Raw genomic sequence first — 20,295 nt, 5'->3', positions numbered from 1 at the left:
GAAAACGCAGAGACGCAGTGTCGAAGATGCCCAGGACAATGCGAAGAAGCAATAAGGCGCTGGCGTGAAGTCGAAATTAAGTCGATGCAGAGAGGCACTTCTCCCAGACAAGGCCTTCGAAGCAGACGACCGATCTACTACATCCCAACCGAGAGACCAGCTTACTGGCTTCCAGCCGGGGCAGCACTCGGGATGCCGTTGCCGTTGCCGTTGCCATTGGCTCCGCCACGGCCACGGCCACCACCCCGTCCACGACCGCGACCGTGGCCTCGGAATTCACCACGTCCGCGTCCCCGAAATCCATCGCCACGCCCGCGTCCATGGCCACCACGGCCACGTCCGCGGCCACTGTGCTGTCTCTGGTGGTGCGCGGCTCCCTCGGCCGGCTTGGGCACGGTCGCATTCTCCCCGCTCGCATCGGTTGTCTCCACCGCAGTCTTGACCTCCACCTCGACCGCCGCGGGGGTTGCCTCAAGACCCGTTTCGGTCTCAGCCGGGTCCCGGGGGACTTCAATCCAGCCCTCCGTGTTGGCAGAGGAAATGCCAGAGGTGTTGGCATCCCAGTTGGCCTCCGCCACGGGGTTAGCACCGTCCCCAACCAACGTCTGAGAAGGAGGGGGGACCTGCTCGGGTTCGGTTTCGGCATCGGTGGGGGTGGTGTCGGTCACGACAGCAGCATCGGTGGAGTAGGAGGTATCCTGGAGCTCGGTGTAGCCGGCGTTTGCCACAGTAGGATCCGACACCGGTGCCGCCTCGGGGGCTTCGTCTCCGGAGGAGGGAGCAAGCTCAACGGAAGCCTGCTTAACCCTTGCATCTAATCAAAAAAAAAAAAAAAAAAGACTATTAGGACCAGAAAAGGACAGGACATGGGGTGTAGTGCGCACAAGTGACTTCGAGTTCAGTGCCGTCAACGCCGACGACCTTCTCGTCCGCGCCATCGATGATCTTCAGCATGGACGTGACTGCCTCCTGGGTGCCGCCGTAAACCTGGAAGAGGACACCTTCGAACGCACGGCTTTCGCTGGCAGTCTCGTCTCCAGACCGTCTCACGGTCGCGGCCGCGCAAAGGAACTTGCTGAGGCTAAGCAGCCGCTGCCGGAGCTCCTTCTGGCTGGTCTCTGAGGCCTCAGTGGCCGCTTGTTCCCGGAGAGTTTCGAGCTGCTCCTTGTGGGCCTTCTCCAGCTCCGCCTTCTGGCTGACCAGCCGTTCCTCGTAATGGGAAGCGAAGTCTTTGTACTGAGCGATCTGCTCCTCGATCTGGGCCACAGTGGCCTGAAGACCGGGCTTCTTCAAGGCCTGAGCCTTTTGATCGACATTGATTTTTTTCTCGTCGACGAGTTCGTCCAACGATTTGCCGGGGTTCTCCGCAAGGATGGCATCGACCTTAGCCGTTGCGTTCTGTATGAGGAAGAGATGTGAGCGATGGACCAGCGACCTGACTAGGATGAGTCATTTTCAACGTACCAGCTTCTTGAGAGCATTGCGCAGATTTCTGTAGCATCCCTGTCAGTATTCAATCCGGATGGGCCTTTCCCAAGACACAAGACCCAAATCTTGCGAATGCGCAGGCGGTGGGCTTCCATGACTGACGCACCTCTGCAGCTCCTTGAAGTGTTGGTGATCCAGGTTGTCCAGGCCATTCACTTCCTGCTTGGATGAGATCGAAGGGCTAGAGGCATGGTTCTGCTTCTGCTTCAGCTTCTCCGAGGCAGGTTCGGACTGTGAGGGAGAGTTCGTGTTGATGGATGTGGCAGCCATGACGCTGAGTTGTGAGATGGACGCCGAGAGTGGTTGTTGGTGTTTGCAGTCTTAAGTCTTTGGATAAAAATGGAGGGAGGAGCTTGGGGGGGGATGAGGGGAGGGATGTCAAGGTAGAAAGAAGTAAAGGCGTAAAAGGGCGTAGGGGGAGCGCGTAAATCAATGGAGTGACTGGGAGAGAGAGAAACAAAGGCGGCGTCGACGGCGGTGGATGAGAGCGCGAGTGAAGATGCGGGTGGAACTCTTCCGAACCTCTCAGCTCTCGTCCGTCCCAACCCTCTGGCCCCAATTCGCGCTCGGACGGGGGCCACCGCCGACGCGACGGGCTGTGGTTGGGTGGAGGTCGCTGATACTTGGAGCCTTGGTTACCTCTACTTTGTATGTATCTACTGTACAGGTTCAATTCCGACAGGGGAGACCCCTGCGGCTGGAAGGCCACCATGATTGTTGGGTATCATCACAACTCCTGATCAACGCCTTACCAGCTTCTATCGCCTGAACTACTCCGCAGCCCATTCCACAATAGAAGCCCCCACCCCCAATAAATCCGGAAACAGATAAAGACAAACCCAAAAAGAAACTATAGAACTCTCCCCCAATCCAACGCTGTGTGGTGCCGTTGTTATGCCAGGCAGCTCGAGATCTCATTGACGAGTTAGGCAGAAGCCCAGGGAATGAAGTCGACTCCCATGGTGCACAAACTCAACCTTTGAACTTCCGCAGTGTCTTCTATAGAGAATCGAACATCCAGGGTCAGTCTCGACCAGGACACACACCACGTCCAGGCAAAGAATGTCATACCTCAGTCACCTTCCGGACACTATTGGGCGAGATGTTCTTCTCGCCTGCTTTCCGCGACTGAATTGAGGATTCCCGCATCAACCTGAATAGACCACCGGATCGTCAGCACCGCGCTCATGCTCCGTTCTGCTCTCGGCTCCTCTCCAAACTGGCATTTATGGATGGCGGCGGCGTATCGAACGCGGGCAATAGACTAGGGTACCGACTCACTCTTGCATAAACAGCATGTAATCGAGGAAGATCTGAAGAGGAAGAGCGCGTTCGTGTCAGTCTCCCGTCATTGGACATCTGAGCTTATTAAAGGGCCTCCTACCAGAATATCTGCATTCTTGCTCAGACTGCGATTGGAGTGAGCCTTGACAACGCGCTTCACAGTCGCGCGCGGGTAGAGCTTCTGCGTCGCTGCCATGGTAGCTACTGGGACATGGAAAGGGAACCCGAGGCTGGCGTTGAGAAGAGGTTGTTTGGATGTGAGTGGATCAAGACAGCCGAGGAAGGAAATGACAATGAGAACAATGATAAGCTTGCCCGCCAGGGACGGGAGGCGATGGGCGATACGCAGCCGTCTTGCGCAAGGTAAGTTACGATTTGTAATTACCGTACCATACATACTATTGGGTTTCGGCTACCATGGTAATGCTGTATTGGAAACACCATGTCGGCAACCACTATCTACTAACTAGGTAAGGTAGTACTTCCAATGTCGAGATGTCGAGATAAAACACATATACAACAACTCTATTGGCATGGCTTACATCTCCATCTGGTTATAAACAATGAACGAGGCACATTTACCGAAGTCGACGGAGCAATTTCCAGGCATAAATGGCCGCTGTCGACCCCAGCGCGATCCTCCACACGACAAACATATAGATGGCGACTCGGACTCGGTCGTAGTAGCCGTTGAGCATGATACCAACTGCATATGTACTCTCGTCGGGGCTTTGGTCCGACGGGCCATAATACCTGCCCACTCCAAGTCCCCCAATGCCGACTTGATTGTGATCGGCTTTCGAATCGCTGGTCACCTTCGTCACGGGCAGTGCAGCTGTCTGACTGTCCACTGCGGTGTTGCTGGGGCGGGCCCCAGACTTGACCTGCTGTCGGTTGCGTTTCCGCAGACGATATGTAAGGGTATTTATAAGCAGTCGCAGGTCAGGCGCGGTAAAATTCGGGTAATTCCATAGCTCTACAGCAGTATGTGGTGGAAGCATATCTAGAAAGTCCGCCAAGATCCCAAGTGTCAGGCCCCAGAGTAGGAGAGGTTGACTCTGAGTGTTGGACTCGGCTTGACCGCCAACGCACCACGATTTCCATCGCTGAAACAGCGACGCAGGCGGCTGGGTGTTCCCCGGAACATATCCAGGAGTCGAGTTGCACTGCAGGCTCTCAGTTGGGCTTAACTGGATGGCAGCAAACTGCATGAACCCCATCAAGGAGCGGTATGCGAGGCGGGATATGAGCCCGCCCATATTCGCCAACCGCTGAGACATGTCCACATGTTCCACTGTGCGCAAGGACGAAGAGAGCAGGGCCCTGAGGGGTACCCAATGGGTTGAAGCCACTTCTGTGGGTTGTAGTTTTAGGGTCGGGGAGTCGCTGCTCGTTAGCAGGAAGACGTAAGGGCAAAGGACCATCAACCTAAGGAAAGCGAATTTGGTCAGCGCCGTGCGTGCTTCCAGCCGAGGAGACGGTGAAACCAGCGGCAGAAGGGACGGGGAGAGCAGAGTACATACGGAACAGTGCCCCAGCTCGAAGTTACCACTCTCTCCGGCAGATTCCCAACGTAGACACAGTCATTCGTAGTCAGATCAAGTCCTATCTCCTCCGAGGCCTCTCGGATCGCAGCCTCTTTGTCGTCGGCATCCTCCGGGTCTCGCTTCCCACCGGGGAGGGCGACATGGCCAGTCCAGCGATCTCCAACCCTCGAGGCTCGTTTGATGAACAGCGCCTCGGGCTCCCCGTTCTGGACCCAGGACTGCAAGAAGAAAGTATCTAAGCGGGTTTTGGCGGAGGCGGAGGCGGAATCGGTCGGGGGTGGAAAGGATGAGGGATCAGGCCAATGGTTATATGTGGGACGGACGCGAAGGATGAGGGCGACAGAGGCGCGTTTCTTGCACGACGGCGGATTGGGGACGTGGGGATATGGACGCTGGTGAAGGTCTGACAAGACGTCATGGAGGGATTGGGCCAACGAGACAGGCTCCTGGGGTGATGGGAGGCTTGGGGAATCCATTGGCCAGGAGGAGCATTAAGGTCATATGCAGTGAGATTTTTGTTGAAGAGGAGAGGAGGCGATCCCCACTGCAGTGGAGAAAAGGCGACAGACAGCGGTATACCAGTACTACAAAGGTAGATAGATACTGTGTACTCCGTATTATTGTCGGCAAGCTGCTGTCGGAAAGCGAATATAATAACATCATCGTCGGCCCAAAAGGCGGCCTGCTTATCGGCGAGAGAGCCGCGTTAGGACGACGTACGGTACTGGTATTACGGCGGGGGAGCTTGACGGCCAATTCGAGGCCGGCCGGGGAGCTGCCCGGCGCCGCAGCCAATCAGCAGGAGCCGGCCGGGCCAGCCGTGACACTAAACGGGCAAGAGCCACAGTGCCGGGCGCACGTGCATGGATACGGCGATGGGATGCAACGACTCGCCCAGGCTAAACGGCTCTCACTGCGAACTAGAGTATATTAGATCAATCTCCCGTCTGTCGCTGCTTCTCTAGGCTCTTGAAACACTCGCCACACTTTTCTCCCCCCCTCCTTCTTCCAGCGAGGTGATTTCTTCCGCTCCCATCCATCCCTTGCTTACACTGCTGCTGCCCTTTTCTCAATCCGACGGCAGCGTCTCCGCAGTCCGCAGTCCGCATTCCTTCTGCCCACTACTAGACCCCAGCCCTTGCGGAGCTAGTATCTCTTTCCTTTCAACTGTCGCGTGCCCAGTTTCCTTATCCCAGCATCGCCCGACATGCGTTTTGGAAAGACTCTGCGGAACTCCATCTATCCCCCCTGGAGTGGGAATTATATCGACTACCACCGCCTAAAGGCCCTGCTCCGGGAGCATGATGTCACTGGAGATGGCAGCGACTCGGAAACCACACCATGGACCGAACAGGATGAGGAGGCCTTCGTCGAGGAGTTGATAAACGTGCAGCTCGATAAGGTCAATGCCTTTCAGATGGAAACGCTACAGCAGCTGAGAGAGCGCACGTCGGCCTGTGAGACCCGGTTGCGCCCGTTGACTACCACTGCCGATGACGAGACCCCTGCGATTGTGAACGGTGAAGAGAAGAAGACGGTCGCCTCCGGGGTCCTCGAAGAGTTGGACAGTATCACCAGAGAGGTGACTGAGCTGGAAAAATATAGTCGGATCAATTTCACGGGCTTCCTCAAGGCCGCAAAGAAGCATGACCGCAAGCGCGGTACCAGATACCGGGTGAAGCCTTTGTTGCAAGTGCGGCTCTCGCAGTTGCCATTCAACTCAGAGGACTACTCGCCCTTGGTCCGCAGATTGTCTGTGATGTACTCCTTCGCCCGGGAGATCCTTAGCCAGGGCGTCGTGGAGATCAAGGACCCCGCCGAGTCTCGGTTTGGTCAGGGCGCCTACTCCTCGTTCAAATTCTGGGTGCACGCAGATAATGTCCTGGAGGTGAAGACCTATATTCTTCGGCAACTTCCCGTCCTCATCTACAACCCTGGTACCTCCAAGGACCTTACCACCGTTCCCGACGACCCCACGATTACCTCCCTGTATTTCGACAACCCGCAATTCGACCTCTACACCCAGAAGGTCGCTCGTGCCCCTGAGGCCGGTTCTCTTCGGCTGCGCTGGACTGGCAACCTGCAGGACAAGCCCGCTATCTTCCTGGAGAAGAAGGTTGTGACGGATGACGATCGCAGTAGGGAAGTGAAGGTGCAACTGAAGCAGAAACATGTCAAGGAGTTCCTTGACGGCGAATACCGATTCGACAAGAAGGTGCATCGGATGGAAAACATGGGCAACGGGGAATCGGAGCATGCCGAGTCTTTCAAGAAGGACGTCGAGGAGCTGCAATCCTTCATCAAGGAACACAACCTGCAGCCGATGCTCCGAGCCAACTACACGCGCATGGCCTTCCAGATCCCTGGAGATGACCGGATCCGGATTTCTCTGGATACCAATCTGGCTCTGATCAGAGAGGACTCACTGGAGGAGCTGCGCCCTTGTCGGGAGGCGAATGAGTGGCACCGTGGAGACATCGACGATGCCAACATGGAGTATCCGTTCAGCCGCATCAGAACCGGCGAAATCGCTCGGTTCCCCCATGCCCTGCTGGAAATCAAGCTGAGGGGCAGTACGGCGCACAATGCCGAGTGGATCAAGGACCTCATGGTTTCCCATCTCGTGAAGGAAGCCCCCCGGTTCTCCAAATTCGTCCACGGCGTGGCCCAGCTCTTCGAAGACTACGTAAACAGCTTCCCCTTCTGGCTTGGTGAGCTGGAAAGTGACATCCGACGGGATCCGGAGACGGCTTTCCACGAGGAACAAGAGCGACTTGCGAAGCGTGCCGAGGAGGAAATGGCGGTTGGAAGCTTCTTGGGCGGCAAGAGTCCTGCAGCAAGGCCCCTGGTGGGATCCCCGGTTCATAAGTTCACCGACGTGGAATCTTCCTCACGGGGCCGCCAGTCTCCGCAGGTCGCACACGCACAGCCATCCCAGCGTCCGTCGGCGCCCGAGGTGGCGCCGAGACCCGAACGCGACGAGCCCATCCAAGAAGTGGAAGAAGGAGAGCAAGCGGAGCAGCCCGTGACGCTGAAACGGCTGGCCGCTCTGTTCCCCTCCTTCCCCCTGTCCCGCGCCAACCGCGCCGACGAGGCTGCCTTGCCGCCTGGCGTCCGGGAACCCGGGACGTGGATCAAGGATTCAGGCCCGGTCCGGGTCGAAACCAAGGTCTGGCTCGCCAACCAGCGAACGTTCATCAAATGGCTCCATATCAGCATCCTGCTGTCCTCGCTCTCGCTGGGTCTGTACAACGCGGCCGGGAAGGACAACGATGTGGCTCGTGCCCTGTCCATTGTCTACACGTGCTTCGCCATCTTTGCTGCCGCGTGGGGATGGTACATGCACGAGAAACGGGCCCGCCTCATCCGCCAACGCAGCGGACGCGACCTGGACAACACCTTCGGTCCTATTGTCGTGTGCATCGGACTGGCCGTGGCGCTGGTCCTGAACTTTGCCTTCAAGGTAAGCCGTGCTAGGCTTCCATTCTTACCCCCCCTCCCTCCTGACTAACATGGCAATTAGTATAACTCTACTGTCGAGAGGATACGGGAGCGTGATAGTCTCGCGAACCCTCCCACGTTGAACTCGACCGGTTTCGCCAACCAGGCGCACCCGTGGCAACTGGTCAACCAGGGTGGACAGGCGCTTTGATCGGATGACTAGCTATCCAAAGTGCCGGTCTAGCAAAGGGGGGGGCAGGGGTGAGGCAGGGCTGTGTACAGTGCATTGCGATGTAAAATTGTCCATCCACCTTTGTGATTGTATACATAGGGTGTCTTGTCGATGTATGTATGTATTCTTAGCATTTTACTTGATTAAAAGTGAACCCCAGCGAGCGTCATTAGTTAGAATGGAAATGATTCTATACCCATGAGAATGACTGGACTTTCATCGAGTATGCCTACATCGTAGGGCCTAGTGGTCTAAGGGTGGGAGACGATATTATCTCTTGCCCATCAACGATGTCTGCTTTACTCACGGACTCGATGCTTCAAAATATAGTATTTCAGTTCATTCCGCCATTGTTATCATAACAACATGTCTTCATTGTTCTGGCATGAAAAAAAAAGAAAACGAAACGCTCAAGCTTCTAATGCAAGTGTATGTAGATGCACCAAACACGCAACCTCAACACAGCCCACGTCCCCCTTTCCCCTTCCCCCCCAAGACCCCCCAATACCCACTCTATCATAATCATGATCATGTATACCGCCCCGTCCCAGACGCAGTAGAGAGCAACGGGGCGCGCTCCGAATCCCTTTCCGTATGCGAAGACCCCGCGACTCCAGACAAAGGCCCACGGATGGGAAGTTTTCCGTTAGCAGCGGATTCATATAAAACGGAGTAGATGTAGCCGTCGAAGTTTGTTCTATGAGGAATAGGAATGGAGGAATGAGAATTAGCGCACTCACTCACTAGCTCACTCATACTCACAGCGTCCAAGAGGATAAGGTGGATTGAATGGGGATCAGGGGAAGGGAGGTACGTACCGATCGAAGAAGCCGCAAAATAGCCAGAGGTAGATAGTGCCCAGGAAGGCGATGATCCATTCGATGATGCCGGCGGTGCGGTAGTCATGCGCGTCTTCGGGGACGGTGAGGGAGATAAAAGCTACGCCGAGGAAGAGTTGGATGAGGATTAGGATGGTCGAGAGGGATGCGCTGCGTGGGTTAGTGGGTTGGTTGGTAGTAGATGTGAGTGGTATACATGTTGTATAGGGAGTCTGAGGGAGGTAAGAAAAGGGAGAGGGAAAGGAGGTTGCAGAGTCACATAACATACAAAACTCTCACTCGGAGACTCCTCTTTCCCCAGTTATGCTGCCACATGCCCCAATGGTACAGATAGGACGCAAAGCTCAGGACCTCATTGGAATACACGATTGCGGTGCCGGCGGACTGGATAGCCAGACCACCGAAGCAGATACGGAGGAAGATATGGTGGGCGTACTTGTAGCGGAAGGTATCCATGACGCCGAGCAGGATGAGCGCGGTGCTTGCCATTCCGGAGGCGAAGATGGAGAACAGAGAGATGACTTTGAGGGTTTTGAGGGTGTCGAGGTCTTCACATTCGTCTTCGTCTTCGTCTTCGTCTTCGTTGGCTGGGGTGATGTGACGGTGTATATCCGGGGCGGTGTTGTTGTTTTCAGGGTCGTGAAGGGAAGGGGGAGTGTTCTCGTTGTCGGGATGGGGACATCGCACCAGGGCGAATCCGGGCTCGTAGCGGACGACATGGACGGCAGCGACGGTGAACAGGAATCCGACGGCGGTCATGGAGGCACCGACGAGGAAGAGGGGCTTCAATTCGAACGAGGCGATGTCGGAGATGAAGCTAGCGAATAGACGAATAAGCATGAGGGTTGCGATAGAGGATAGAGGAAGAAGAGGTTCGGAGCAGCTCACGCGACATGGGGATTGCTTTGGCCCGGGTACTTGGGCATGCCACGACCGAGCCAGGTCAGGAGCAGAGCAGACAGAGTCAGGAACCAGACCAAGCCGGCCAGGAAGGGGAAGATGCGGAGTCGCGAAGGGGGGATGTTGAGGATGACGGCGTGGAGAGACGCCCAGACGGAATCATGGCCGCGGAGGAGAAGCGCGGTGATCATGGAGAGCTGTGGCAGGGTGGCAGGCAGGTTGGTTCCTGAATGAGGAGAAAAGAGGGAGAAGAGGAGGACTACTCCTCAGTCCTTCCTCCCGGACTTGAAGCATTCCAAGAATCCGGGCATTCCCCGGATTTCCGCGATGATGTCACTCGTGGCGGGGTGATCGACCAGTTGTATATAACAACTCCTATGAGTGACCCAGAAGAACCTAAGTACTTTGGTTCTACCCATCGGACCGTCTCCAACCTGCTGACAAATCAAGCTGCCTCGAGACGATGCTCAAATTTCTATCTATACAGATTTACAACCACCACTTTCTCACCTTCCCCGCCATTCAACCACTCTGACTCTTGTCTGATCATCCCTAGATAGCTGCACAATACATCCACCCATCACCATGACCAATTTCAACATCCAGATCATCTCCGACACCATCTGTCCGGTACGCATACGCATACCCACCCCCACCCCCAACCCCGCTCCCCTCCAACAAAATCCTAATCAAAAACAGTGGTGCTACATCGGCTTCCGCCGGCTCTCACGCGCCATAACCCTCCACAAAACGACCTACCCAAGCGACACCTTCACCCTGACCTGGCACGCATTCTACCTGAATCCCGCCTCCCCCGCATTCCCCGGCCTCGAGAAGACGGAAGCCTACGCGACGAAATTCGGCCGGGACCGGGCCTTCGCCATCTTCGACCGGTTGACGGCGGTGGGCCGGACGGAAGGGGTGCAGTTCAGTTTCGGGGGGCGGACGGGGCGGACGCGCGATTCGCATCGGGTGGTGTGGTGGGCGGGGAAGAAGGAGAAGGAGGGGGAGGGGGAGGCATCGTTGGAGGGGAGTCTGGTTGGGGGGCTGCAGACGAGGGTGGTGGAGAGGTTGTTCCGGGCGTATTTCGAGGAGGAGAAGAACATTACGGATCCCGAGGTGTTGGTGGAGGCGGCGGTGGGGGCTGGGCTGGAGAGGGAGGCGGTGGTGAGGCTGCTTGAGTCGGAGGAGGGAGGCGCGGAGGTCGACTTGGAGGCGGAGCGGGCAAGGCGCCAGTTGGTGACGGGGGTGCCGTATTTCATGGTCCAGGGGCAGTATGCGGTCGAGGGGGCCGATGAGCCGGAGACTTTCTTGGAGGTGTTTGAGCAGGTCAAGAAGATTGCTTGAAAGGAGAAAGACGATCTATAGGGAATGGTTGGAAACAGAACATGTTTTTACATTGATCGTTCTAGGTTTAAATCAGGCAACGGACATTTATCGTGCGATGCTCTTGATAGCAAACATGCAGACATAACACACACACAGCGAAGTGTAAGAAGTTTAGTAGCGGAGTCTAATCTGAAGACAGCCATCCCTTTGCCATTACGTCCTCCGAACCTCCACCCCAAGTCTTGGAGAGCACCCCTAACGCCGGAGACAATAATGCGAGTAAGGACATACCCAGAAGGAATCATGAAGAGGGTGAGCAATCGGCCGGCGCCCAAGAAGGAGATGTGCGCGCTAATCGTGAAGGACATCTCCCCGGCATAATACACGTAGTAGAAAGGGAAGGAAAGGTGAGCAGCACATAGAAGATCACAGGCACCACAACTCCAGGAAGCCGGAAGGAGGAAAATAAGAGAAGGAGAAGAAAGTCAAGTGACGGAGGGTGGGGTCGGATAACGCCTCTCGCCATGCAGGAAGAAAGTTGTTACAATGGATTTCGATCCCAGTAGTGGAGATGGCGAAAGCAAAGCGGAACCGCCACCACGTCTAGTGGGTAGGGGCCTGCTGCAATTTGAAGTCCGGGATGTAGTCGAACCAGTCGGTGTTGGTGTTGTAGCGGTACGCCTTAAACTCCACCCCGTACGGCTTGGGTTCCAGCATGTACAGCATCCCCAGGGGCACGTCCAGGGAGGCCACCTCGTCGCGCTTCAGCCCACGGAAGTACGCCAGCAGGACGCGCGCCACGGACCGGTGGGTCACCATCAGAACATGGTCGGTCGTCCGCTCCGCCTCAATGATCACCGCGCGAAGCCGGTTGATCACGTCTAGGTACCCTTCGCCGCCAGGTCCGGGGTAGCGGTAGTAGAGCTTGTTCTTGCGACGGGAGGCGTACTCGTTCGGGAACTTGTCGCAGATTTCATCGTAAGTCAAGCCTTCCATCTCGCCCGCGTAGAGCTCATCGAGCATCTTCATCTGCTTCACATCGTAGTCGTCTTCGTTGAAGTAGTCGACCGTCTGCACGGAACGTTGCATCATGGAGGACCAGACGCAGAAGTTGCGGGGTCGGCCGCCGGGGATCCACGACGGGTTCGGGGGCGTGCTGTCACCAGGGCGAGGGGGCAAGTGCCGCAGCATTTCCTTTTGCCTCTGCACCAGCTCCCATTGCTGTCGCTGGTGATCGATGAATCGATTCAGCGCCCGTGCGTACCGATGGCCATTCTCGCTGAGTTCCGAGTCGCCGCCAATGCGACCCAGCTGGTTGTCCTTGCTCTCACCGTGCCGTGTGATCCAGATCTGACGAGGCGATAGGTTGAAGTTCAAAAGGTAGTAGACCACCTGAGAGGAGAGGAAGCCATGGGTTTGGTGGGACACCATCTTGCGCCCAACGTCGATCATCTGGATGTATGCCATCCGGTTCTTCTCTTCATATTCGCCCAGAGGGACATACGACTTTTCGTAGAGGCTGACACGTCGCTTGAAATCCTCGAGCGCCTTGACCGGATCTTGATCCTTGTAGTCGGGACCCGATAGCTTGAGGCGCATGTTGGATTCCAGCAGTTCTTGGTCCACACAACTGCTTTCCAAGAACAAGATGTTGAGTTCGGGGCCAGCACGGCGGCGAATATGATCAACGATCGCCTTGCGACGCTCCATGGTACTGTTGGTAGCATCGAGAATGCCGACACTGCCGCCTTGCTCGAGGATGTAATCCAGCAGTTCATCCAACGTATCCAAAGCCACCTGCTCTCTGAGCTTCACAGCCAGCTGGTTTTTGGGGTCGAAAAAGCTGGCGGACTGGTCGATGGGCTCGGGGGATGCTTCTTGGACAGCCTGCTGCTCCTCCGGGCTGGCGTTGAACGGTGGGACAATCTCACTTTGCCCAGGGTCGTCCTCATGAAATTCTTTTTCTTTCCCGTTGACGAGGATCTTCGTAGGGATCACGGGAGGGGGGAGCGTGCTCTCAAGTTCGGGAGGCGATGTAATGGCACCGTCCGATACACTCGCGGTGGCCTCAGGCAGAATGTCCTTCTTCGACGGTTGGTTCATCGTTCCCACGCTGACACTGAGGCGTCGCACCGAATCGACGAGCTCGCTGTGAATGGTGCTCGCTCTGTGGCTGGGACGTCGTCCCGCGACGGCGGGGGACTTTCCGGCAGCAACACGGCGACGCTCTCCGACGTTGAAGATCTCTGTATCATGTTGCAGCCAGTTCAGATACCGAGCCAACTTCTTGGTGACGTAACTCTTTCCCCGGGCAGGAAGGCCGACCATGACGATGACTAGCTTGGACCCCACATCTCGTTGGGCGATACGGCCATCGGGCGAGACCTTGGACTTGGTGAGACCGGGAATATCAAGGGTGGTAGCGCGCACTCGGCCGGGGGTAGAAGGGGTGGTATTCGCTGTGCTGCAAGGCGGGTTAGCGTTTCACGGAGATGACAAGTTCACACTAGCTTAGGACAGTGTATCCAATGAAAAGCCAAAAGGGGGAGGGGAGGAGGAAGAGAGAGAGAGGGGCAGAAGCAATAAGCAAGGCGGGTGAAGGGAAAGGAATGCAAGATAAGATGATGGGATCACGCCTGACAGCCGCGGGACCGACAGGGCCAGTCGGGTCGACAGGACCCGAGTTGACGACTGTCGATCATTCCGGGGCAATGTGTAGGACGTCAGGCCGATAGGATCTAGAATGCTCTTTTTCGGCGCCTCGAGGAACCGATGCGAGATCTAGGCAGCGGGCGAAAAGGACGGACCAACGGAGGCGAAGGGAAAGGGGAGGAACATACAATTGTGGAGACGAGGGTGCGGTAGAAACCGGAGTGTCTGTTAGGGCAAAGCCGACACCATCCTTGGGCGCCTGGGATCCCTTGTGGACATCGGAATGCAGCTCGTTCCCTAGCGCTCGTCCGACCAGCGTCTTCGGGGGAGGCATAAGATTGGCGTCCCTCCCGGCTCCCGAGCTGGAGTGCGATCCGTGGGGTTTTGCCGACGCGCCACGTTGATGCTCAGGCAGCGACGCGCAAGTCATGATGGCGGAGCGTGCAATATCTGTGTGTTGAGATTGAGACATCGGGGCCGCGAGTGGCGCCCGGAGATGCGGCGGGGGAGAGGAGGGAAAAGGAAAATGGAGTTCGAGAGTCGGAGGGGGGGGGGGGGGGTTCGATAGTTGAGAGGTCGAAGATATAGTGAGGTGGGCAGAGGCGATGGCGATTCACTGGCCGCACTGGCCGCCGTTCGGCTGTCCAAGAGGCAATGACGGAGGGGTCGAGAGGGAAAAAAAGGAGGGGGAAGTTGTGGTGGTCGTGCGCGGATGAGTCAACCAAGTCCGTCACGGCGGGTTTCCTTCCGCCAACAACTCTCTCTCTCTCTCTCTCTCTTATACAACCCACCACGGAGTCTAGTCGCGTCTGGCCTGGTCTGCTATCGACGGCACCCACCCCAGGATAGGAGGCAACAAGAGACGAGAGTGATGGATCACAGCACGCGATTCCTCCAGGGCGGCGGCACCATGCAATGCAAGGCTCCTTTTCCGGGTCTTCCGAAGGCCCCCAAGGCGAATGATTCCAGGCAAGGAACGGGATTCGAGCACGGGGTGGCGGGTGCGGCTTCGGTTGGAGGATGGGGAGAAGCTTGAGAAGAATTGGTTCGCACCTGCGACCGGCATATATTTTTGAACGCCCCAGCGGCGCCGCCGATGAAGTCACTGATTCCTGGGTACTGCGTCGGTTCGTCAGGAATAATAAACGGTGGAGCTTCCGCGGGTTGATCTACAGCATGACCACAGATGATGTCAAATCATATCCACCGCCATGACCCTCCGGCTTTATAAGGTCCTCCCGGTTATCCGCTGTACCAGAGACCCCGCTTGTCATTCTGCACCGTCGATCGGAGAGCAACAGAAAAAAGAAAACAAATAGTCATTGCATCTAGCATTAACTATGGATGGAGGCACAAGCACCCCCAGAATGCTTGGCCTAGGTAAGGGTGTCAACCACTCCCTTCTCGGCGGCATTCCGCCAGCCCTGAAACCCCCCCGGCCCGACCGGGAACCCATAGATTCTCGCTTCCTTATGCGAGGTATACGCATGAATCTGTACATTTCGGTCGGCTCTGTTGCAGCCGCGCAGCCATGCCAAGGATTCCGCTCGATCTCGGACTACCTTGTCCCCATCGGTCTCGCACAGGATGGCCCCATTGGTCCACGTCTCTCCCTTGCTGCCCATCTGATCCCTCCAGTCAGAGCCAAGCCTCCCACCCCGACTGATCTGACCACATCGATTCTGAGCATTTAGTAAGGTTACCTGGAACATCTCTTGACCCCACAACGCCTGGATAGCTGATAATCTGGCCGTGGGACGAGCTAAACCGTGTACGACCTCCACACCACGCACCACTGGGCTGTAAGAGAGAACCTTTCGGCAGGTCTGCAAGTCCATTGCGCATCCCGGGCGCCGGATAGGCCGAGGATGGAAGCAACATTCTGCGATACGCTTGGCACTTGGCAGTTACGCAGGGAGGCCAGAAGCGCCTTACCTAGAGATTTGCTAGGCTGCCAGCGAGTCGGGAGGGTCTAGTGGTCCAACCTCAGAGTCAGCGCGATAAGGGTGGCGTAGGCGGCGATGCTCAGAGCCGTCAGAACCACCACCGCATTCCCACTCGTCCTGAACTTGTGACGGATGCCATCTTCTCCCACCTCGGCGAAGAATTGCCGGTTGCCTTGCTGGCGACGGAAGAGCCCGATGATGAGCACCCCGGTGCCGTAGATGGCGAATAGCGCCCCGGTACTGTAGAACTCGCTGGTGAAGATCTTGAGGACCACCAGGGCGAATGAGAACTGTGAGAGCGCGGTCCGGATGTAGGCTCCTTCGAAGGTCCGCTGGGCGGCTCGCACCTCGACAATCTCGTCAGATGTCAGTGCAACGGTGCGGGCACGGTGCATCCGGAGCCGATAGCGGTCCGCAGCACGACGCTGGTGCCAGTTAGTACGAATCTCATGGTCCCAACCAACCACTTCGCGGGCAAGCCGATAAAGAAGAGTGGCATTCCCCAGTCACCCGACGCACCTCGAACATCGCGACGTGTCATGTAATCTCGTGGTATGATTATGAGCCGATTCTCCGGTTGACGGGAAGGACGGCGCCAGCAGGTCGTTTGTTATGAGTCGCGGCGGGCGAGTTGACCTCTCCGATCTGCGAGCTCCCGAAGCTGACGAGGGAAGAGACCGTCCGGTGTATGTCTCTGAACGGGTCGAGGAGGAGGTTGAGGTTGAGATTGAGATTGGGCGAACTGAGGAGCTGCAGCAGTCCGTCGCTCACGTGGACGAGCCGTCCGTGGCTAGAAGGGGAATAGTGGGCTAGGCACGAGACTTGGGGTTGGGTGTCTAGACTGTCTTACACAATAACACTACGTACTCCGTACAGAATACAGACAGAATGCTGGGTGCTGTTATTCTGGGCACTGCCGGAGGATATCCGGAGGGTGAAGCGATCAATCACTCTCAGTTCAATACCCAAACAGGGCAACGGACGGAACCTGAGGCAGCCGCGATGATATCAGCGCCGAGAGCAGGTCCACCAATGGGCGGCCGCCTTTCTCTAAGCCGGGGGCGTTCGGCGAGTGAGATTGCCCAAAGCGGGCGCAATAGCCGCCCCCATCTTTCTCCGCCGTTCGGCTTTCCGTCCGAATCGCCCATCTGAAAATGGGGGTTGGCGTGGATTGTCCACCGCGCATCGCCATCGCTGCAACTTGCATGGCGCTCGGCTGTTCGTTCGCCAATTCCGACGCCAGCGACCTCCTTCCCCTCTCCCCCTTGACCGCTGCCCCGTCCTCTTCTTCTTCTCCCCCGTGTGACCCTTTTGAACCTCTGCCACCCCGCCCATCCATCAGTTACAAGCCGAATCCACGGAGCACACGGTGAGAAGATGGGCAAGGTCTTCGACGCGGCAGAAGGTAGGTCTTCAAAGCCCCGAGCTGCGTCATCGGCGACCGTCCACGAGGGAAAGCATGGGAGCTAACGGGGAACCTCAGTCGCAAAACACAACACCCCAGAAAGCTGCTGGGTAATTCTATATGGCAAAGTCTACGATGTATGTCCGCCCGACCATATATCCATTGATTCTCTTGCCCTTGTCTCTCGGCTAAACAAACAATCCCCCCAATCAGGTTACCGACTTTCTATCAGAGCACCCTGGTGGTGCCAGGATCATTCTGAAGCTCGCAGGCAAGGATGCCACCGAGGAATATGACCCCATCCACCCCCCAGGGATCCTGGAGGAAAACCTGAAATCCGAAGCATTCCTGGGAACCGTCAATGCTGATACTCTGCCCAAGGTGCAGGCGGAGCCTCCGTCAGATGCGGTGGAGCAGGAGGGTCCGCCCCCGATGGAGGATCTACTCAACATGGACGATATCGAGCAGGTGGCCACGAAGAACGTGAGCAAGAAGGCCTGGGCCTATTACTACTCCGCGTCTGATGACAAGATTACGAAACACTTCAACACCGAAGTCTACCGCTCCATTCTCCTACGCCCTCGGGTGTTCGTCGACTGCACAAAATGTGACCTTGATACCACCGCCCTGGGCCACAAGCTCGGCATGCCCATCTACGTGTCGCCCGCCGCCATGGCCCGTTTGGGCCACCCCGCGGGCGAAGCGGGCATCGCAGAAGCCTGTCGCAGCTTCGGGGCCATGCAGATCATTTCCAACAACGCGTCCATGACGCCAGAGCAGATTGTCCAGGATGCCGCTCCAGACCAGGTGTTTGGGTGGCAGCTGTACGTCCAGGTAGACCGGAAGAAGAGCGAGGTCATGCTGGAACGCATTAACAAGCTCAAGGCGATCAAGTTCATTGTTCTCACCCTGGACGCTCCGGTACCGGGTAAGCGAGAGGACGATGAGCGTGGCAACGCAGTGGGGGCATCGGCACCGGTTGCGAGCGCCGCCCAGGCTGCATACAAGGCTTCGGATAGCGCTTCAAATGCCAACAATGGTGGAGGAGGTGTTGGACGACAACTTTTCGCGGGCACGGATCCATCACTGACATGGCGAGAGACCTTGCCCTGGTTGGCAAAGCATACGGACCGACCCATCATTCTGAAGGGTCTGCAGTCCCACGAGGATGCGTACATCGCATCTCTCCACACTCCCCAGGTCAAGGGTATCATCCTCTCCAACCACGGCGGGCGTGCTCTCGACACCGCCCCTCCCGCGGTGCACACGCTGCTAGAAATCCGGAAATACTGTCCCGAGGTTTTCGACAAACTGGAGGTCTGGGCCGACGGCGGCATCCGTCGAGGCACGGATGTTGTCAAGGCCCTGTGTCTGGGTGCCAGGGGCGTGGGCATTGGACGGCCTGCTCTGTGGGGCTTAGGAGCCGGCGGTGTCGAGGGTGTGAAACGCACCCTGCAGAGTAAGCTCCAAACCAAAAATGCCATAGAGTGACTACTGATGATCCCAGTTCTATCCGATGAAACCAAGACATGCATGCGGTTACTTGGGGTGGAGCGTGTGGAAGATCTGGGTCCTCATCACGTAAGAGCCGTCCTTCGTTTCATGTCGTACCAAGTTACCCAGCTAACCTGCCCCAACAGATCAACACGCGTCTGGTGGAACAGCAGCTTTACGATGGTCCTTCGGGACTGGATAAAATCCGGGGCACATTCCGTGCCAGGCTATGAACATGGGCCGGCCCTTGATAGACTTGCTACTCTCGAGATGGCTGTATATATCCTGATGTGACTTCCTTTAGCCGCTTATACTACGTAAAGCCTAGCGTATAATGCACTGACTTCGATGCCAACTCTACATTAAATCAGCTGTTAAAAATGACGAGGGTTACTCAATCTGGCGGCTTGCAGTCTATCACAGCCGGAACAGGCTTATTATCTCCACACGAAGAAAGTATTGTCACCATATCAGCCAAATAACTGAAGTCAGTCGACCGTCCATCTCAAGTTCATCATGCGACTGCCACTACCAAAACCCGGATTTTCCAACCGCCTCCCTTAGTATATAGCTCCGCAACCATGTCATCACACCACTCCGATTCCGTGCGGGTATCAATGACCCAGTCTAGACCTATGTTCTAGACCTGGACGACGCATTGTAAAGCATACTAGTAAAGTGGATACGGCGGGCCAGTGGGCGCAGGATCGGGTGATGCCGTGCCAACCCAACCCAACCCATCATGAGACCGGGTGGCGGAGAGAGAAAAGACTACAGTACAGTGTACAAGAGCTGGTCTCGGGCCGAGTGGATGATAGCTGCGCTCGTTCGGCCGGGATCGAATATTGATTGATTCGGACTCGGGTCGGGATGATGCTCAGATGGGGCTCAGGGTGTCGGGTGGGGACTGAGTGGTGGCAACCAGGTGGGGTGGTTGATCATGTCGTTATGTCTGGTGATTGAGGAGAGCATGGTGGATGGATGGATGCATGGTCCTGGCGGAGCTGATGGGTGAGGTGATGGAGATATCATCATCATCATCATCGCCAGCTGAACCTGATGCTGCGCGATGGTTCTGTTCGAATGGCGCTTGGAGGAAGGGGTGATATCATCTTGCTGTTATAGGACGCGGCTAGACAATACTTCCAGTAGATACTGGGCGTAGTAAGAGGGAGAGAGACTCTACCTACTCTCCACTATCTATCGGCTTGAACAGTGGTTTGCAAAATGGCCACATTCCCCCAAACTGGTTTAGTTAGTGCCCGCCTGCAAGGACATACTACCACTTGACTTTCTATCAGATCTGTCGCTCTTTCTTCACAGACCTCCAGCTCATCCGATCCCAGGGTGGGGAGAAATTTAGGACAAAGACACCATTCAAGCGACAACTTGAACATGGCCAACCCGAAGATGAGCGCTGTGTCAGGGTGCCGCATCCTGATGTGGCCGTCGAGTATCAAGCGAGGCAGAGGGATGTGCTCGCTGGGAGGACGGGGATGATGGAGGTTGGGGAGGAGGGGCGGCGGGGAGAGATTGATGACGGTTGGGCTGAAGATTTCGATTATGAGAAGTACGGCATTGAAGTGGCATTCTAGAGTTGCTGTTCCGTCACCCGTTGTAGTCATGGGGATAGATGACTACTATTTACCTTGTCGACTATCCTCTGTATGTAAGCACTAGCTCTCATATAGCATAGCCTGCATAGAAGTCAAATATCAGCAGACTCACTTCATTCTTA

General features: G+C 56.4%; 12 protein-coding genes across 12 annotated transcripts; 4 read left to right on the top strand and 8 right to left on the bottom strand.

Moving 5' to 3' along the window:
* Positions 1 to 161: 161 nt before the first annotated feature.
* BO70DRAFT_302374 (uncharacterized protein) lies at positions 162 to 1,758 on the bottom strand (the record flags this gene model as incomplete). The annotated part of the gene is made up of 4 exons (XM_025539751.1): positions 162 to 814; positions 885 to 1,398; positions 1,465 to 1,492; positions 1,595 to 1,758. The coding sequence occupies 4 exons, from the start codon at positions 1,756 to 1,758 to the stop codon at positions 162 to 164; spliced, it is 1,359 nt and encodes a 452-aa protein (XP_025394477.1).
* A 350-nt stretch (positions 1,759 to 2,108) lies between these two features.
* On the bottom strand, positions 2,109 to 2,970 carry BO70DRAFT_366754 (uncharacterized protein; the record flags this gene model as incomplete). Its single annotated transcript, XM_025544414.1, has 4 exons — positions 2,109 to 2,487; positions 2,560 to 2,641; positions 2,770 to 2,801; positions 2,873 to 2,970. Coding segments are annotated over 4 exons (239 nt in total), but the record flags the coding sequence as incomplete, so codon positions are not given.
* Positions 2,971 to 3,289: 319 nt separating this feature from the next.
* BO70DRAFT_324782 (NUDIX hydrolase) lies at positions 3,290 to 4,935 on the bottom strand. The gene is made up of 2 exons (XM_025540626.1): positions 4,296 to 4,935; positions 3,290 to 4,200 (listed from the first exon to the last, which is right to left on the bottom strand). The coding sequence occupies exons 1-2, from the start codon at positions 4,793 to 4,795 to the stop codon at positions 3,351 to 3,353; spliced, it is 1,350 nt and encodes a 449-aa protein (XP_025394475.1). The 5' UTR covers positions 4,796 to 4,935; the 3' UTR covers positions 3,290 to 3,350.
* A 313-nt stretch (positions 4,936 to 5,248) lies between these two features.
* On the top strand, positions 5,249 to 8,181 carry BO70DRAFT_366752 (SPX domain protein). The gene is made up of 2 exons (XM_025544413.1): positions 5,249 to 7,782; positions 7,843 to 8,181. The coding sequence occupies exons 1-2, from the start codon at positions 5,527 to 5,529 to the stop codon at positions 7,969 to 7,971; spliced, it is 2,385 nt and encodes a 794-aa protein (XP_025394474.1). The 5' UTR covers positions 5,249 to 5,526; the 3' UTR covers positions 7,972 to 8,181.
* Positions 8,182 to 8,520: 339 nt separating this feature from the next.
* BO70DRAFT_383324 (uncharacterized protein) lies at positions 8,521 to 10,079 on the bottom strand (the record flags this gene model as incomplete). Its single annotated transcript, XM_025545580.1, has 4 exons — positions 9,720 to 10,079; positions 9,100 to 9,648; positions 8,811 to 8,981; positions 8,521 to 8,689 (listed from the first exon to the last, which is right to left on the bottom strand). The coding sequence occupies exons 1-4, from the start codon at positions 9,920 to 9,922 to the stop codon at positions 8,521 to 8,523; spliced, it is 1,092 nt and encodes a 363-aa protein (XP_025394473.1). The 5' UTR covers positions 9,923 to 10,079.
* Positions 10,060 to 11,217, top strand: BO70DRAFT_366750 (DsbA family oxidoreductase). The gene is made up of 2 exons (XM_025544412.1): positions 10,060 to 10,361; positions 10,431 to 11,217. Exons 1-2 carry the CDS (start codon positions 10,317 to 10,319, stop codon positions 11,076 to 11,078), a joined length of 693 nt encoding a protein of 230 aa, XP_025394472.1. The 5' UTR covers positions 10,060 to 10,316; the 3' UTR covers positions 11,079 to 11,217.
* On the bottom strand, positions 11,019 to 11,545 carry BO70DRAFT_186522 (uncharacterized protein). Its single transcript, XM_025538476.1, has one exon. It carries the CDS (start codon positions 11,426 to 11,428, stop codon positions 11,126 to 11,128), a length of 303 nt encoding a protein of 100 aa, XP_025394471.1. The 5' UTR covers positions 11,429 to 11,545; the 3' UTR covers positions 11,019 to 11,125.
* A 118-nt stretch (positions 11,546 to 11,663) lies between these two features.
* BO70DRAFT_346455 (6-phosphofructo-2-kinase PFK26) lies at positions 11,664 to 14,272 on the bottom strand (the record flags this gene model as incomplete). The annotated part of the gene is made up of 3 exons (XM_025541544.1): positions 13,901 to 14,272; positions 13,254 to 13,524; positions 11,664 to 13,127 (listed from the first exon to the last, which is right to left on the bottom strand). Exons 1-3 carry the CDS (start codon positions 14,182 to 14,184, stop codon positions 11,664 to 11,666), a joined length of 2,019 nt encoding a protein of 672 aa, XP_025394470.1. The 5' UTR covers positions 14,185 to 14,272.
* Positions 14,273 to 14,918: 646 nt separating this feature from the next.
* BO70DRAFT_186673 (uncharacterized protein) lies at positions 14,919 to 15,788 on the bottom strand. Its single transcript, XM_025538477.1, has one exon. It carries the CDS (start codon positions 15,548 to 15,550, stop codon positions 15,089 to 15,091), a length of 462 nt encoding a protein of 153 aa, XP_025394469.1. The 5' UTR covers positions 15,551 to 15,788; the 3' UTR covers positions 14,919 to 15,088.
* Positions 15,685 to 16,186, bottom strand: BO70DRAFT_401104 (uncharacterized protein; the record flags this gene model as incomplete). The annotated part of the gene is made up of 2 exons (XM_025546971.1): positions 15,685 to 16,083; positions 16,178 to 16,186. The coding sequence occupies 2 exons, from the start codon at positions 16,184 to 16,186 to the stop codon at positions 15,685 to 15,687; spliced, it is 408 nt and encodes a 135-aa protein (XP_025394468.1).
* An 849-nt stretch (positions 16,187 to 17,035) lies between these two features.
* BO70DRAFT_302371 (FMN-dependent alpha-hydroxy acid dehydrogenase) lies at positions 17,036 to 18,790 on the top strand (the record flags this gene model as incomplete). Its single annotated transcript, XM_025539750.1, has 5 exons — positions 17,036 to 17,063; positions 17,142 to 17,200; positions 17,277 to 18,522; positions 18,571 to 18,644; positions 18,704 to 18,790. The coding sequence occupies 5 exons, from the start codon at positions 17,036 to 17,038 to the stop codon at positions 18,788 to 18,790; spliced, it is 1,494 nt and encodes a 497-aa protein (XP_025394467.1).
* Positions 18,791 to 19,784: 994 nt separating this feature from the next.
* BO70DRAFT_383319 (uncharacterized protein) lies at positions 19,785 to 20,283 on the top strand (the record flags this gene model as incomplete). The annotated part of the gene is made up of 2 exons (XM_025545579.1): positions 19,785 to 19,811; positions 19,859 to 20,283. 2 exons carry the CDS (start codon positions 19,785 to 19,787, stop codon positions 20,150 to 20,152), a joined length of 321 nt encoding a protein of 106 aa, XP_025394466.1. The 3' UTR covers positions 20,153 to 20,283.
* Between the last annotated feature and the right edge of the window lie 12 nt (positions 20,284 to 20,295).

The sequence above is a fragment of the Aspergillus heteromorphus genome (genome assembly GCF_003184545.1).
Source record: "Aspergillus heteromorphus CBS 117.55 chromosome Unknown BO70scaffold_52, whole genome shotgun sequence".
Lineage (NCBI taxonomy): Eukaryota > Fungi > Ascomycota > Eurotiomycetes > Eurotiales > Aspergillaceae > Aspergillus > Aspergillus heteromorphus.
The sequence above is the reverse complement of the archived record's forward strand: the minus strand, read 5'-3'. Positions and strand labels throughout refer to the sequence as shown.